Source organism: Epinephelus fuscoguttatus, linkage group LG11 (assembly GCF_011397635.1).
Source record: "Epinephelus fuscoguttatus linkage group LG11, E.fuscoguttatus.final_Chr_v1".
In the NCBI taxonomy this organism is placed as follows: domain Eukaryota; kingdom Metazoa; phylum Chordata; class Actinopteri; order Perciformes; family Serranidae; genus Epinephelus; species Epinephelus fuscoguttatus.
Genome location: NC_064762.1, coordinates 18,487,609 through 18,502,277, shown reverse-complemented (window position 1 = coordinate 18,502,277; position 14,669 = coordinate 18,487,609). Strand labels below are relative to the sequence as shown.

General features: G+C 40.8%; 1 protein-coding gene across 1 annotated transcript in view; it reads right to left on the bottom strand.

Annotated features, from left to right (window-relative positions):
• Nucleotides 1-538: 538 nt before the first annotated feature.
• The window catches only part of mthfd1l (methylenetetrahydrofolate dehydrogenase (NADP+ dependent) 1 like), a 47,799-nt gene continuing 33,668 nt past the window's right edge, over nt 539-14,669 (bottom strand). The window contains exons 22-28 of the mRNA XM_049590448.1: nt 14,574-14,615; nt 13,139-13,242; nt 12,363-12,540; nt 11,054-11,161; nt 10,749-10,901; nt 1,893-2,011; nt 539-1,628 (exon numbers count right to left, since the gene is read on the bottom strand). Coding sequence (XP_049446405.1) covers nt 1,922-2,011; nt 10,749-10,901; nt 11,054-11,161; nt 12,363-12,540; nt 13,139-13,242; nt 14,574-14,615 — 675 coding nt within the window. The 3' untranslated portion in view covers nt 539-1,628; nt 1,893-1,921. The remainder of the gene's footprint in view (nt 1,629-1,892; nt 2,012-10,748; nt 10,902-11,053; nt 11,162-12,362; nt 12,541-13,138; nt 13,243-14,573; nt 14,616-14,669) is intronic.

Here is a 14,669-nt window from a genome sequence, read left to right as displayed (position 1 = left end):
TCTCATACGCATACACACACTCACACACACACTAAATATGCCGTTGGAGCACTACTGTATAAATAAGAGCATTCCTGCAGCCTCGGCTGTAGTTTAAGTGCCAGATCCTGCCTGGTGAACACAGAATAACAGACTTAGCAGGTGCGGAATGCCAGCTATGTCAAGCACACACATGTGCACACTTGTACTGTATGTTGGCTGCATGTTGCAAACCCAAACACCTCATAATGACAGATGCTGCACCCTGGGATGCTGCTGGGGGCCCAGAGTGTTAGCTTTCTGGCGCGCCTCCAACACCCTGTAGGAGCAGAGCTACACTCGGGAAGAAAAACAGAAGAGAATGATGGAGAATATGTGACTGGAGTGAGAGAGAAAGAGAATGCTTTTTTTTTTTTTGAATTATTTGAAACAGAAACACTTTTGTTTTGGAGCATCTCTGTGGAGAACCACAGGACAACAGGAAAAGAGCGCATGTATCCAAACAACAGATGGGTTGAGCCACAAGTCAGCTGCTGGGTGTGAAAACACAAACACACAGTTTAGGAGTAAATAAAGATTTAATTGAAAGGCGAACGATGTTTGACCTCTGAGAACCAAAATGTTTAACATACTGTCGTAAATGAGAACAATGTTGAATTTTTTTCCAGAGCAAATTTGTGTTAGTTCCACACTGAGTTGCATGAATTTTGGGTTGGATTTTGTACAATAAAACTTAAACAATAACTTAAGTTGGACCAACCGTGTCATTGTGATTTGGCTTTTTAATCAACCCATCATGAAGTGATAGATGGATGTTAATTAAAATTTCATAATAATAATCAAAACATGGCCATTTGATGAAGAAAGAGCAGAGTTACATTCAGCAGGAGGCCTAAAACTAAGACAACCTCCACTAACATAAAAAATTGTAAACCTGTATGAAATGAAGCATTAATACAAATCATATATAAAGTTACTTTAATGGCCTGATCATTAGCCTTTAAGATGCATCCCCTTTGCTACCAATCTCAGGCTGGATATGTAGCTTTCTCATCACATGAAATGTAATACTTTGACAATATCTCAGAACTGGCTTTGACCTCATGACTTGTAGTGATTTCACTCAGGCAGTGCAACAGCTTGGACATTTAGCAGCATCGAGCAGGTTAGAATAATACATGCTACATAAACAGCAGAATGGCTTTTTGTGCGTACAACACCAATTTAGTTAATAAATACACACACTACCCCCATTTCAATTAAAAAGCTTAAGACATGTATAAATGCAGCACCGTTATAAGACATTTGTGTAACTTCCTTTTCACAAAAGAGGAAACAAGCAAACATAAAAGTAAAATTTAAGAAGGATTTAAGGCTTAAACTGACTCACACACAGAAGACATCGTGCAGAGAGCTCAAAAGCTTAAACATACAGCATATGATTTATACGATATGGCTGTAGGAGGTTGTCTTTGGCATATCACACAGATGTGCAAATGCTCTGATAATCTTTCTTTTCATTCAGAACATGTAACAGTGATATGGAGAGTTTGGGTTGCTGGGAAGTAAGGAATCATTTCCTGTCAAAGACGCAGAGAATAGATGTGCTTGATGGTGCACGCATGGATCCTGAGAACAGATCAGGCAGCCTGGGAAGAAAGAAAAAAAAGGGATGATGATTTTCAGTGTGTATAAGTGAGATCAGAGTGTAACCTCACAGAGTGGAGCTTTGGCTCTGAGTGAATAAGGTAGTAAAATAAAAACTCCAGGGAGGAAATAAAGTCTTGTGCATCAAGTTATATAGACAATGTCTGCTTGTAAAATATTTATAATGATACAACGGATGCTCCTTGATGATGTCTGGAATGGTCTGTTTTATGGAATCTTTTATGATGATGTGTATGGGAAGATACCTGGGAGAGTATCTTTAACTGGAGCGTGCTCAGAAGAGCCCAGTGATCTCCTCTGTGACCGGGTCAAGGTCAATGTCGTAGAAACAGGGCCGTGTTGGCAGGCCGGGCATAGTGCTCATCTGAGGGACACACAACAAAGACACAGGAAGAGAACTTTACTGGCAGGAAGAATGACAGGAGAATTATTCATGACAGTCAAAATCAAGCTGTAAACCTTTTCTTTGTTAAAGTGATTCATGTTTTTAATGTGGCTATTGTTTCAGGTTGTTGGGTACAATTAAAACAATCAAGTCTGGTCAGTGTGACAGGAGAAAAGACGGCCACAAGAGTGTTTTTGCAGAACATTATGATGTCACAGTGAAGTTGACATTTGACCTTTTGGACATAAAAATCACTCCACTGGTGTGAAATTTGTTTAAGTGCATGAATTCTTGAGTTACAGAAAAAAACATGTTTTATGAGGTCACAGTGACATCTGACCACCAAATTCTAATCAGTTCATCACTAAGTCCAAGTGGATGTTTGTGCTTAATTCGAAGAAATTCCCTCATGACGTTCATTAGATATCACACTCACAAGAATGAGACAGATGGACAGACAGCGTGGAAGCATAAAAAGCACACAAGGACAAAATGTCTTCTCCACATCAGCAAATCCTTAGATGATCACATTTTACAGATCCTTCTTGTGCTGGTTTTGTCTATTTTAGAGAGCACCATTCTTTAAAAATATATCTCTATTGTTAAACAAAGACACCTAGAAATTAAAATAGCATCTTCACACCAAGACGTCTGTAATCAAGGACTCTAAAAAGAAAGGCGTACAATTGACTTTTTATACTACTTTTTATTATGAATCATTTCTGCCAATAGATGGCCCTAAATCCTACACACTGGACCTTTAAACTCACAGGTGAACTGAAACAGAGCATTTCAGCATCACTTAATGAATGGACCTCACTGAGAAACAAATACAGCAGTTGGTTCATATATTCTCGGAAAAAAAACCCCAACACCGACAAAGACAGCAAAATTACAATCTATATAATAACTAAGACCTCATATTAAAGCCCTTGCCATAGCACAGCTGTTCTACACCTCTACAAGACAATCCTGGAAACTTGGTATAAAACCTCGGGTAAATGAGAGAGACTGAGATTAGCCCCTTCTGGCTCAATGACTATAATCTAGACTCATTTAACTCTGGGCACAGAGACGATCAATGTGTTGACAACCTCCACTTTAGCAGTGATGAACTGAGGCATAGACAATGGTGGCTTTGTTTGCACTGTTGTCAAAATATAGATGACAAAAGGCTACCTTACAGAAATGAGACAAAGTTAGGAGGCAATGTATAAAGTCATAGTGGTCCTTTACTGACTATCACTATGATGGACCAAGAATACAGACAGAAGGAAGGGGTGTGGACTCTCATTGAGTTTTGGATTGTCCAATAAGCAGCTAAAAGAAGCTGCATCTTCATACCTGAATTAGTGAAAGAATCAAAAAAGGTGAGTTATAGACATTTTACAACATGAAGCTTCTGAGGGCTGCCATGGTTAACAGTGTAATTGAAGCCTTTTTGGTTCAGGTGCCAAAAAATAATCTGAATCTAAAATTTACAGTCAATAAATGCGCAGCTCCGGTGTCTGTTGTATGGCAGATAAAGGGAAGGAATTGGTTGGCAGCGCGGTACAATTCCCATCCAAGCTGAAAAGTAAATTATCTCGCTCATTAGACAGGGAGCAACATTCTTTGCGTGCCTCCTTCCTTCTGATCCAGGGCCAGTTTTATGGGCCCATTAGCGGGAATGAGACAGGAGGAAGTGACCGGCCAATTTCCTGTCTGAGGAAGCGCGGCTCTGCAAGTAAACGAGGGGACGAAATGAGGAGTACATGCTTACATAACGTGACAGAGCGGATGCTAACTGCTCACTCTCATTGTTGGAGGGTCTGATGTCAACAGTGACCGCTGTTACACGACACTGCTCTGAGCACGTCCATCGATAGAGCTTTAACCACAGATGACTCAGACTATGAGCAGGTTTAAAGGAATTCAAAATCAATGCATCACCTTTTATTCTAATGGATGCATTAAGAACAATGAAAGCAGAGGGATTACTTCATTTCTTGGGCTCCTTTTAGCTGTGACATCACAATTTTCGAACATTACAGATAGAATATTAATAGATGTGTTCGTCATGAGGCTTTGGCGAAAGTTAATTAAGAAACATGTTTTCTCCCATGTTATGTTTGTGTGTCTTCTAAGGAAAAATTATACATTTCTGCTATTTCTTCTCCATCTCCATCATCCACCTGCTGGCTTTACATCACCACAAACATCTAGACATGGAGAAATCTTGTCCAATCTTTATGAGCGTACATATAATGAGGAATCCTTCACATTGGTGGGTCTAATTGCTAAAGTCTTCCTTTGTTGATAATCTGATTGAAATAAGAACAAGAAGTCATCCCTCGTCAATAAAAACGATTATACTGCTCATCCTATTCAAATTGTTTTTATCTATTTGCAGTTATCAAATAGCAACAAAGACAAAAGTTAATTGTCATGTTTAATCGTTAATTCATTTAATAAATCAGAATGAGGACACAGTGTGTCAGAGAAGCAAAGCAACAAACATTCTTGCATAACCTCCCCCGGGGACGATCTCTGTTTGTCCCAAACACATTTTCCATCGTCCCTGCCCGATCGCACAGCTGAGTTGTTCGATTTATTAGTCTCATGTGGCATTTTACTTGCCCTAGGCAATGAGGTAAGCCTTACTGTTGAGTCTTGAGTAAGTTAACTTTATTTGTAAAATGCCTTTTGAAAGTAGAGTTAACAAGCTGCTGTACATAGCAAACAATCAAAAATACTCAGAAGGCAAACACCTGTTACAGGACAAAGTGCTTACATAACAGGCCAGTTTTTAACAGCATCTTAAAAGAACTGACTTGTCTCTTCATTTTTTTTTACAAGGGAAAATGATTCAAGGGGTGGAAGCCACTAACGTTACTGCAAAAGCGCAGTCCCCTTTGGTGTCAGCCTTGATTTCGGGACACCCTGGCGGCCTTGGTCAGTAGACCTTAGTGATCTTACCGTAGCTAGCGGACATAATAATTCAGAAGTATGAAGTTGGGGCGGCTGGTACAGTGCTTTATAGGTGATTTAAATCATTTTAAAATCAGTTCTGCACTCTAAGGGTAACCAATGTAGAGGGTTTCTACAGCTTAAGGCAGGTTAGATTTAAGATTTTTTAATGCCCCTCAAAATTAGATTTAAGACTTATTTAAAAATAACCAAAATTAAAAAGATGGACAAAGACAAATTAGTTCAAGATTTAACAATGCAACATCGGGGAAAAAAGCAATTCATAAAATCCTTCTTCCCATGTCTAAGTATTTTTATTACGAATACCAATTCAGGCTTTATATTTAGACAAATTAAATCAATGCCTTTTAAGACTTTTTAAGGATCCGCAGGAACCATCACTGGTGAAATGTGTATCCTACGTTGTGAATTAGTTAGAAGTCTAGCAGCCACGTTCTGGACCAACTTGAGCTAAGACACAGATGAGTGACTCAGGGTGGTGAACAGTGAATTACAACTGTCAATTGAGTCGATTGTTTCAAGATCTTTTGGGCAATGTTTCTAAATGAAGGAAACAGGATTGGACCCTTTTCTTTACATGCAATTTGAAGATCATTTCTTGAGCATTTCTTGTGTGTTATCTACAATGCCCTCAATAACAACAATCAGCTGATTGATAAACAGGAAAGAAGGGAATAATGATCGCATTTCACACAGGGCTTGCTTCCACAGAAATGAGCTATATTTACCATAAAAGGTGGTCAGAAAGCACAACAATGCACCCGTCTTACCATCCTAAATAAAGAAGGGCTGTATAAAGAAGAATCTCCCATCACCCCTCACCAAGACCCCTCTGTTTCACCTCCACTTAGTGAAACCGATGTGGACTATGACTCTCACATCACAGAAGGATACGCTTCAAAACTTCAAAACTTCCGAACTTCCAAACTCAAAGAATTGAATTAAATGCTTCAACATAATTTGATTCTCAAAATTATCTAAGCTTTTCTTGCTATAAAGTTCCAGGCTGCACATTTAAATATCAAAAGATGCTATAATGTAAAGACTAACTGTCAGGGTTTTGAAAGCAACAAAGGATGCGCTGTTCTGCTGGTCCTCCTCGCCAGCCTGAGAACAAGCTGGCACTCGCAAAAACACACAACACTCCATGGCTAAAGTTGGAAACTCCACTCAGCCAAATAAGTCCCTCTATTATGCCCAAACACAATGAGTCTTTGTCAGGGGAAACCCTGGAGGAGACAATGTAGCTGGATTTCTACCCCCCACTGACTCTGGAAAGGAGCCTCGGTCAACAACGGCACAGTGGCTACAGAAGAGGATTGAGGAGATTATGAAATTGTGTCATTTAAGATTAATGGAGCATTAGAGGGAAGTGAATGCTGAAAATACAGTAAGTGTGAGAGTGAGTATTTAATAAAAAGCTGAATGGATGCCACTTGTGTTGGGCTGTATTTTCAGCTCGTGAAGTTGCATTCTGTGAGCTGTGAGACTACGTGAAAAATTAATAAATGACATGATCCAGTGAGTAAAAAGCTGGAGTTGTACTAATGAGATTTAAGAGTTCACGAGTCTGGTTTGAACTCTCACCTGTGAGCCTGAGCTGCTTCCCTAAGGGAGCACTTTGAACTTCACAGTGACAAGTTGTTAACATCAGACCCTCAAATTACTCTGCGGTCTTGTTTAGGGCTAGGGCTGCAAGTAAGGATTGTTTTCATTATTGCCTAATCTGATGATTATTTCCACAATTAATCACTTAATTGTTTAGTCTTTAAAATATCAGAAAATAGTGAAAAAAACTCCTAACAATTTCCCAGAGTCCAAAGGGACATCTTGAGTTTGCTTTTTTTGCCCAAACAACAATCCAAACCCCAAAGACTCTTCAGTTAACATTGTAAATGAGAAAGAAAAGCAGGAAATTCTTACATTTAAGAAGCTGAAACTAGTAAATGTTGGACATTTTAGCTTGAAAAATGACTTAAACACTTCATCTGAGTCCTAAAAAAAAAAGCTGCAACGATTAGTCGATCAAGAGAAAATGAATTGCCAACTATGATAATCAATTAAGTTTGACCAAATAAACATTCAGCACTCACACATGCATTAGACAAAAACACATTCATACAAGTGCAGTGCTGATCCACAGGGAGAGAGCTTCAAATTTCAGTACTGTAACTTCTTTATCAGTCTCTGCATCAGTTTTACTGTGACTGAAGTAAAACTACAGTTGAAGTAGATAAAGATAAAACATGCCTGGATTTACTGAGCTGGTTGGTCTTTGCTTCATTGACACACCAAAGTTTGCAAAAGTAAATTAAAGTCTACTTTAATCTCATGTGTGCTTTCTTTTATGGATGTAATCAGGGTCTTTTAACTGCTCTACAACTTGTTAAACATTAACAGGTTTGACCATATGGATACGCAACCATGGAGAGGGTTTCTATAAATCTGAACTTGTGGGTTTAATGGTACAGGGTAGGCAGCCCTAACGGGATATGAACTCTAAAGAGATCTATTGTTCTGCCTGCGACCCCTCCCTCACATATCTGCAGAATGACATCAGCCCCTTCCTGATTCTTTACCATGTAAAGACCCTTAACCTCCCTCTGAATGTCCCCCTCCTCTCACACTCACACCCTCACCGCCTCAGGAGTTTTGTTGGTGAGATCTTTCTGCCTCTTGGAGTCACACGATTGACATGAGGGTTTGTGAATGTTTTGCCAGGTTTGCAAAAATGTAAAATGTGCAATTATAATGAAACAGCAATGGTTGCTATGTTAAAAAAGGAACACAATACACTTCATGTTCATGTTATAGTTGAGATATGAGAGCATGTAGATAGTCAGTCCTGGCCCCTTTCAGCCCAGTGTGAGTTTCATATGTATAATATCAACATTTCTAAAGTGACATAGTTCTGATTAAATGTATGTGAGCTGACTTTGTCATCTGAACCTGGAGAAGATGGTGGATGGTATGACACCTATAGGAGACGGATGCCAAACTGCAGAACAAAGATCGATACCAACTAACTACAAAATCAGTTGTTTTTCTGGAGACATTGGCGGTATTTCCAGCTGTGATTGTGCCACTAAAAACAGTGATTTTAAGTCACCACATGATCTCTTCCATGTGTTTTTTGTGCCTCAACACAACCACACGTTAACCACAGTGTTATTGAAATGTTAACTTTTAACATGCCCACTACATAATATCATACAAATGTTACACATCCATGGTTTGCAGAAACGTACAGTGCAAAATTTATTCTGGCAACTGGGCTGCCCCTTTAAGGCCCTGCCACATCAAGCCAACAGTCGGCCACTGGTCAGTGTTGGCCCACTGGTGAGCCTCTGTTGTCCTAGTGTTTGACGTGTCCTGCACATCCTGGCCCTTATTGACTGTTTTATGGCCAATTCAGCATGTTGAATCTGCGTCAGAGCTAGCTGAGTATGTTGGTGTGTGAAATCACTCTGACAGTCCAGCTCAGAGCACGAGAAGAGAAACAGAAGTGAGGAGAGCAAACAAATTGCCCATGTCAAGAGGGAGTGACATCAAAACATACTCGTTATATTAAGCAAGATTCACTTTATTTAATTATCTTTTAGGGTGATCTTTTGAGCCATTGAGCTCTTTAGCAGAAACGGTTTGTAATTGATGGTAAATATCCTGGATTCTTCCTGTTGGACTTCTAGTTGCCATTTTTGAATGATGAATACAGACTGCTGCCTGTGCTGTTATTTCCTCTCACACAGTCGCAGAACATATATGCTAGTTGGCTGTTGGCTGTAGTCTTTGCAGTGTGTCGACCTTCTGGCCGGACACAGGTAATGTGAGGTGATGCAACACTTGGCTTTCATTGCCACTAGTTCTTTGATGTTGGTTTGGTATGGTGGGCCTTTACATGCTAGTGTCCGTTCCACTTGCACTGCCCAACGCGTTTCCTCCCAGAGGTGTTCTTTCAACAGCCTTACTAACAATCTGAAACATAATACAGGGGTTCTCCATCCAGATTTGAGTAGGCATTTACTACCTAATTTTAAGAAGCTTGTCATTTAACCAAACAAGTATTCTAAAGAGACAGACCTGGAGGCGGGCTAGAACTTTAGCTTTCTGTAACTTAAAAAATCCAATCTATGGATCAGTCTGGGAGCCAAAGAGTTCAAAGAACAATTTGGAGACTTCCTTTGGGTCAGGAGTCACAGTTCAAGGGTTGTCAGCATGCCAATGGCTCCGCGGGCCACAGCAGATCAAAGGCAAGGTGGGGAGACTGGTCAGACGCCACACCAAGACACTGCCATGCCTTCCCAGCATGCCCGGTGTTTGACACCTCTGCCTGAGCGTATCAAAGCCCACCCCTCAGGGCATACTGGTGAAACTGCAGGAGGCAAAACGCTCAGGAAGCTGCCTCCTTCCTGCCCGGCCCATCATCAACCACGAGGCTCCAACCAGCCCAGCTCTCCTCTAACCAGCTCAGTAATACAGCCGGCAGGAAAAGCACATATAAACTTTGCTGAGGGACAAACTCAGGGGAAGGAAGAAGGATGAGGAGAAATGGATGCAGCACCTGCATGATCCCATGTGGGGAGACAGCAGCAGAGCTGTTAGGACCAGGAGACATAAACATTTAGTTTCTACTATGCCATAGCTCTCCAGATTCACTTAAAGGACAGAAAAATGGAAGTGTGTGACTAAACCTCACAGCAACAAACGACAACTCCAACATAAAATATCTGCAGTTACCCAAAAGCACAGATTGGGCTTTTAATAAGTTTAGTTAATTAGTATAGTTGAACTTTGAGCTGGGTGTTAAAGTGACAAGAAAAAAAGGAAGAGAGCCAGGTTATAAAATTTGATTAAATGTCTTGTGCAGTAAATAGTAATTCATAACTGCCTGACTCTTGGAGGCCAGGCTACGGAGACAAAAATGTTTCAACACATACCCACTGAAACAAATAGAAAACACACATGAGGCTCTGTCCACTGGGTCAGAACGTTCAAAAAAGTTCATCATAAACACTTCTCTATGACTCCCTGTGGTGCAACAATGCAACAATCTTTGGTTCTCAGCCAAAACACTTACTAAGCCCTCAGGGTGAGGCCTAACATGTTCCAGATTTGATTTTAAAACTACAATAACTGTTTTTCTTTTCTGACCACTTGGGAGCAATGAAAAGGAGCAATGGACACGGCATTGACCTATCATCATTTTCTAAATTGATATGTTCAACTTGTTTGCAAACAGCTGCTTACTTACACATCCAGAGAAACATCATCATTCTTCTGGGCGTTGTGTTTGTGTCCATCTGATAAATGTAAGTTTAATATTTACTCCCCTGTTAGCTCTGTTTTTGGTCTCTGCCAACTCCTGAGGGAAATATCTGGCTCTTTTGCTGTTACATACTTCACTATGTTCACCAGCTGGTCTCTAACCCGGTCTGTCCCATGTTTGGTGAGGAGCAGGTAGTGTGCAGTGAGATTTTTGGAGATTTTCACTGAAATCAGTTGCCTGCTATGGTGGAGAACGTTACAAGAGAAGCAGTGGCACTATATATTTTGATTCTACACATTATTTCTGCTCCTGAGACATTGACTCTTTAACTGTTCATTAGTAGTTTACAGTGTAAGTGTTTATCACATATACGCAGATTTGTGTATCCAGTCACTTTCCAAAAGCTCTGACTGTGAGCTTTACGGCACAAAGAAAAAGCATCAGCTAGGATCTTAACTGTTGCAGACTATAGTTACGTACCGTCCCCACGAGTGGGTAGATGAAACCAGCCCCAATGCTAGCACGAACATCTCTGATTGGCAAAACAAATCCAGTGGGCACACCCTTCTTGTCAGGCATGTGGGACAGGGACAGGTGAGTCTTGGCCATACAGATGGGTAATGTACCATAGCCCTGGTTAATGGAAAGAGAAAACAAGACAAGCAGTTGATATGTGTGTTTGTGTTAGAGAGAGAGTGAGACACACAGACCGAGAGAGGAGCTGCATTGACTCCTGTCAGTGTGCGAGTCAGATGTTATTGCAGCAGCAGCAGCAGTGATCTCACCTGTTGATTGTAGTAATCAATTTTGGCCTTGGCCTCTGGTGAAAGCTCAATGTCATCAGCTCCGTACACTTTGCGAGCGATCGTTTTGATCTTCTCCACGATCGGCATCTATGGGAACAACAGTGCATCAGAGACAGGTGGAAAGACATGAGTGCTCCAGTCAAAGTGGAACTGAATAATGGAGGAAATTAGATTTAGTGAATACACACCCGTGAGACATCAGGGTTAATAAGAGCTACACAGAGCGAATTAAATCATTTCATATGTTTGACTTTTACCATTCAACTCATACTAGATACTGCATTCCTTTATTCTCATCTGCTTTCTAAAAAAAACGCACAGCATATTATCCATTAATATATACAACATATAACTTCTTAAGTGAATTTCAAGATCTGCCTGAGATTCTTTTGCTTGTTATTTCATTTCATTACATACATTAAAAGCTTCCTGAGCTGTAGCCTGTCAGGGAATATCTTTTTTAATATTATCTAATGTGAGAACTGTGGATCAGTGAGGTAACATACTTTTGGACCTAATAATTGACCCATGTCACTGGACCTAAATTGGATTTATTAACTGAGTACTGAATCTATTGTTGTCCTATTGTTAAACTCTTGGTATGCAGGCATGTGCACACTGTAATAAGGTGCACACACTCACACTCACACACTCACACTCACACACACACGTCAGTCTAACAGGATCAGTGAATGTAAGTCACAACTTCTCAAAGTCACTAATTTAAAGCAGCTGATGTTTTTTACCTCCACGTTCTCTGGAAAAGTCCCAAAGAAAAAAAAATACTTATTGACTGCAAACCTACAGGACCCAACACTGAGAATGGGATACTGCCCTTCATACAGCAATAACACAAAGGCATCAATCTGACTGACATGTCTTTCAGTGCAAGGTCACAGAGTGATGTCTGTGCAGAGTTTGACACTGTTTTCATCTATTACTGAACATCTCAGTTTCACGCTAGCAGGATGTGTGACATCAATACCAGTTTGGAAGCCAATCACTGTTCAATATGCAGTGACAGCATTTTCACACTGGCCACAGACATACACTGAGAGTCTAGAAGTTAAACTTTTTAAAATCAAAAATATTTGCATATTCAGAGATTCTGTCTTTTCCTTTGAGGGAAAATGAGTAAATGGAATTTAAAGAGGGTAATTTAACTAACTAAAATCCATATCAGACACAAATTATTAGTATTCTCAGGTGTCCTAAAAAAATGTCTAGAGGGGATCTTTAGCATTTAACGCATTTCTCAATTGATCATAATTTAAGTTTCTGCTCTCACCTCTGTGTTGTACAGGAACTGGAAGTTGCTGGGTTTGCTGGCAGCCTCATTCACAGCCTGAGCCAGCTCTAAGGAACCTTGGCCACCCTGCGCCCAGTGGTTACACGGCACAGCATCAGATGCTCCACACTCTTTTGCTATCTGACACACAAGGTCAATCTCTGCCTGGGTGTCAGTCCTGAAGAATCACAAAGAGAAATTTTAGTGGTGGAGACAAATGGCATAGAGACAAAATGGATCTAACAAAAACTATGCTTTTGTGGGCCTAAGGAACATGTGGACTATCCCATTGGCACATCTAAGTGCCCTTTGACTCTAGTCATTTGTTTGCTTTCCCCACTTCTGTTTCTCTTTCCATGCATGGACCTGAACTGCCAATCAAATGATTTCATTCACCGACGGGCTCCGCCGCCTCTGACACCGATTCAACATTCTGAATCCACTGAAAAACAGGCAACAATGGCCGACAAGTGCCAAAGGTGCAGGGCACACTGCAAAAACTAGGACAACAGACCCTCACTGATGGCCCAACATTGACCGATGGCCAACTGTTAGCTTGCTGTATCAGGACCCTTAGGTTCTGGTCAATACATAAACAGCCAAATCTTGTAATTGGAGTTGATGAATGGCATTTTTCAGTGGACCAGAAAGGAGAGCATTACAATAGTCCAGTCTACGAGTGATAAAAGAGTGCACTAGTCTCTCAGTATTGGCCTTACAGAGAAACTGAAGCATAAACATGTTTTTGTGGATGTCTGTGTCTGCATGCATCTTACTTGAAGACATTGACAGCCACCACGACTGGTACCCCAAACAGGTGTGCTATTTGGATCTGCTTCCTAAGATTGCTATGGGAACCACCTGCAACTAGACTGAGATTCTAGAGGAGAAAGAGAAACAAGAAAGAAAGCAAAAAGATCAGAAAAGTTATTATTTTACATCAACTGAAACTGAAAAACCATCTATAAACTCCAACTACTACAGCTGGCTGTCCAACAAAGCACATATTGGGCTCGACTGCTGGCCGGATGTTCACATCATGGCTCGGAGCGAGTACCTCCCCTACTATGGAAAACCTTAATAGAATAAGACTGGAAGTATCCTGCTGTGTGCAGTTATTCATTTATCATTCTCACATTGTATATTACGACGTGCAGAAGTCCAGTTACTCCAGAGCAAATTAATCGCATATTTGTGCAGCTACTCCAAGTTTGACCAGAGTAATCCAATCTTGCATCGTGTGTGTGTGTGTTTGTGTGTGTGTGCGCGCGAGTGTGTGTGTGCAGCCCCGGGCTCAGAGCAGTAAGGCCATACAGGTCCCATAAATTCATTTCCATGGCTCTGTTTTCCCCAGTACTTCTGGTTCTCGTTACAGGCTACACAATTAACTTATACTGCTTCATTATTTACTCAGCTGAACCTGCCTGCAAGACCTGTCATTCTAGCCAGATATGAACATGCATCCGTGCACGCACACAGACACACTTACCAATAGAATCCCACCTCTACTTTGCTGAGACCCACATACCCGCAAACCACATGCAAAGGCTGTATTTGTGTTGTTAATCAAATAAGTGCTCTTAACGATGTTAGTGGGAGAAGTATTTACGCATATAGGCGGGGGATTAAATGTCCCAGCTGAGGCAGATAGGCCGAGTACAATCTGAAACTTCCTTTATTGCATCACACACAAAACTCTATGAACGTGTCAAACGATGGCTCAGTTCCCAAACTTTCCCTAGCTAACGTCGCACACGCATGGCCTAAAGAACAAACCCAGCATAAAGGATTTGATAGGTGATATTTTACATTGTAAGAGCTGTGTTGCACCAATGTATTAGTGTGCAGTAAGGCATCTCTGTGCAGCAAACATTGCCCTGATCGTTCCCGTCCTTACAGAAGGTCAGGGGTGTAAGAGGCCCTGGGACTGTCGAGGGCATGGCAGTGCACTCAAAAACACAACACCGGCACACCACCAAACAATGTTACATTAATGAGCACGATTGTCCTATAATTGGAACCTCGCATCAGCCAATCAGTTTAAATAGCTTCAATTTTCCTGGAAACATCCTGACCTTTATGACCAAATCTAATAAAAGAGGCACACACAATTATTTTAACTGGATCGGAAGTTGTTTTTGTTTTGTTGTTGTCTTTTTGTCACAGGGGCCATTTTGTGTACATTTGTGTGCATATGTTTATGACTCATACCTCATCAATGTACTCTCTGGGAAGGGGTGCACCTGCCGACACCTGAAAACACAGAAAAACAACAAATAATTACACACTTCAGCACTAAATTACAAC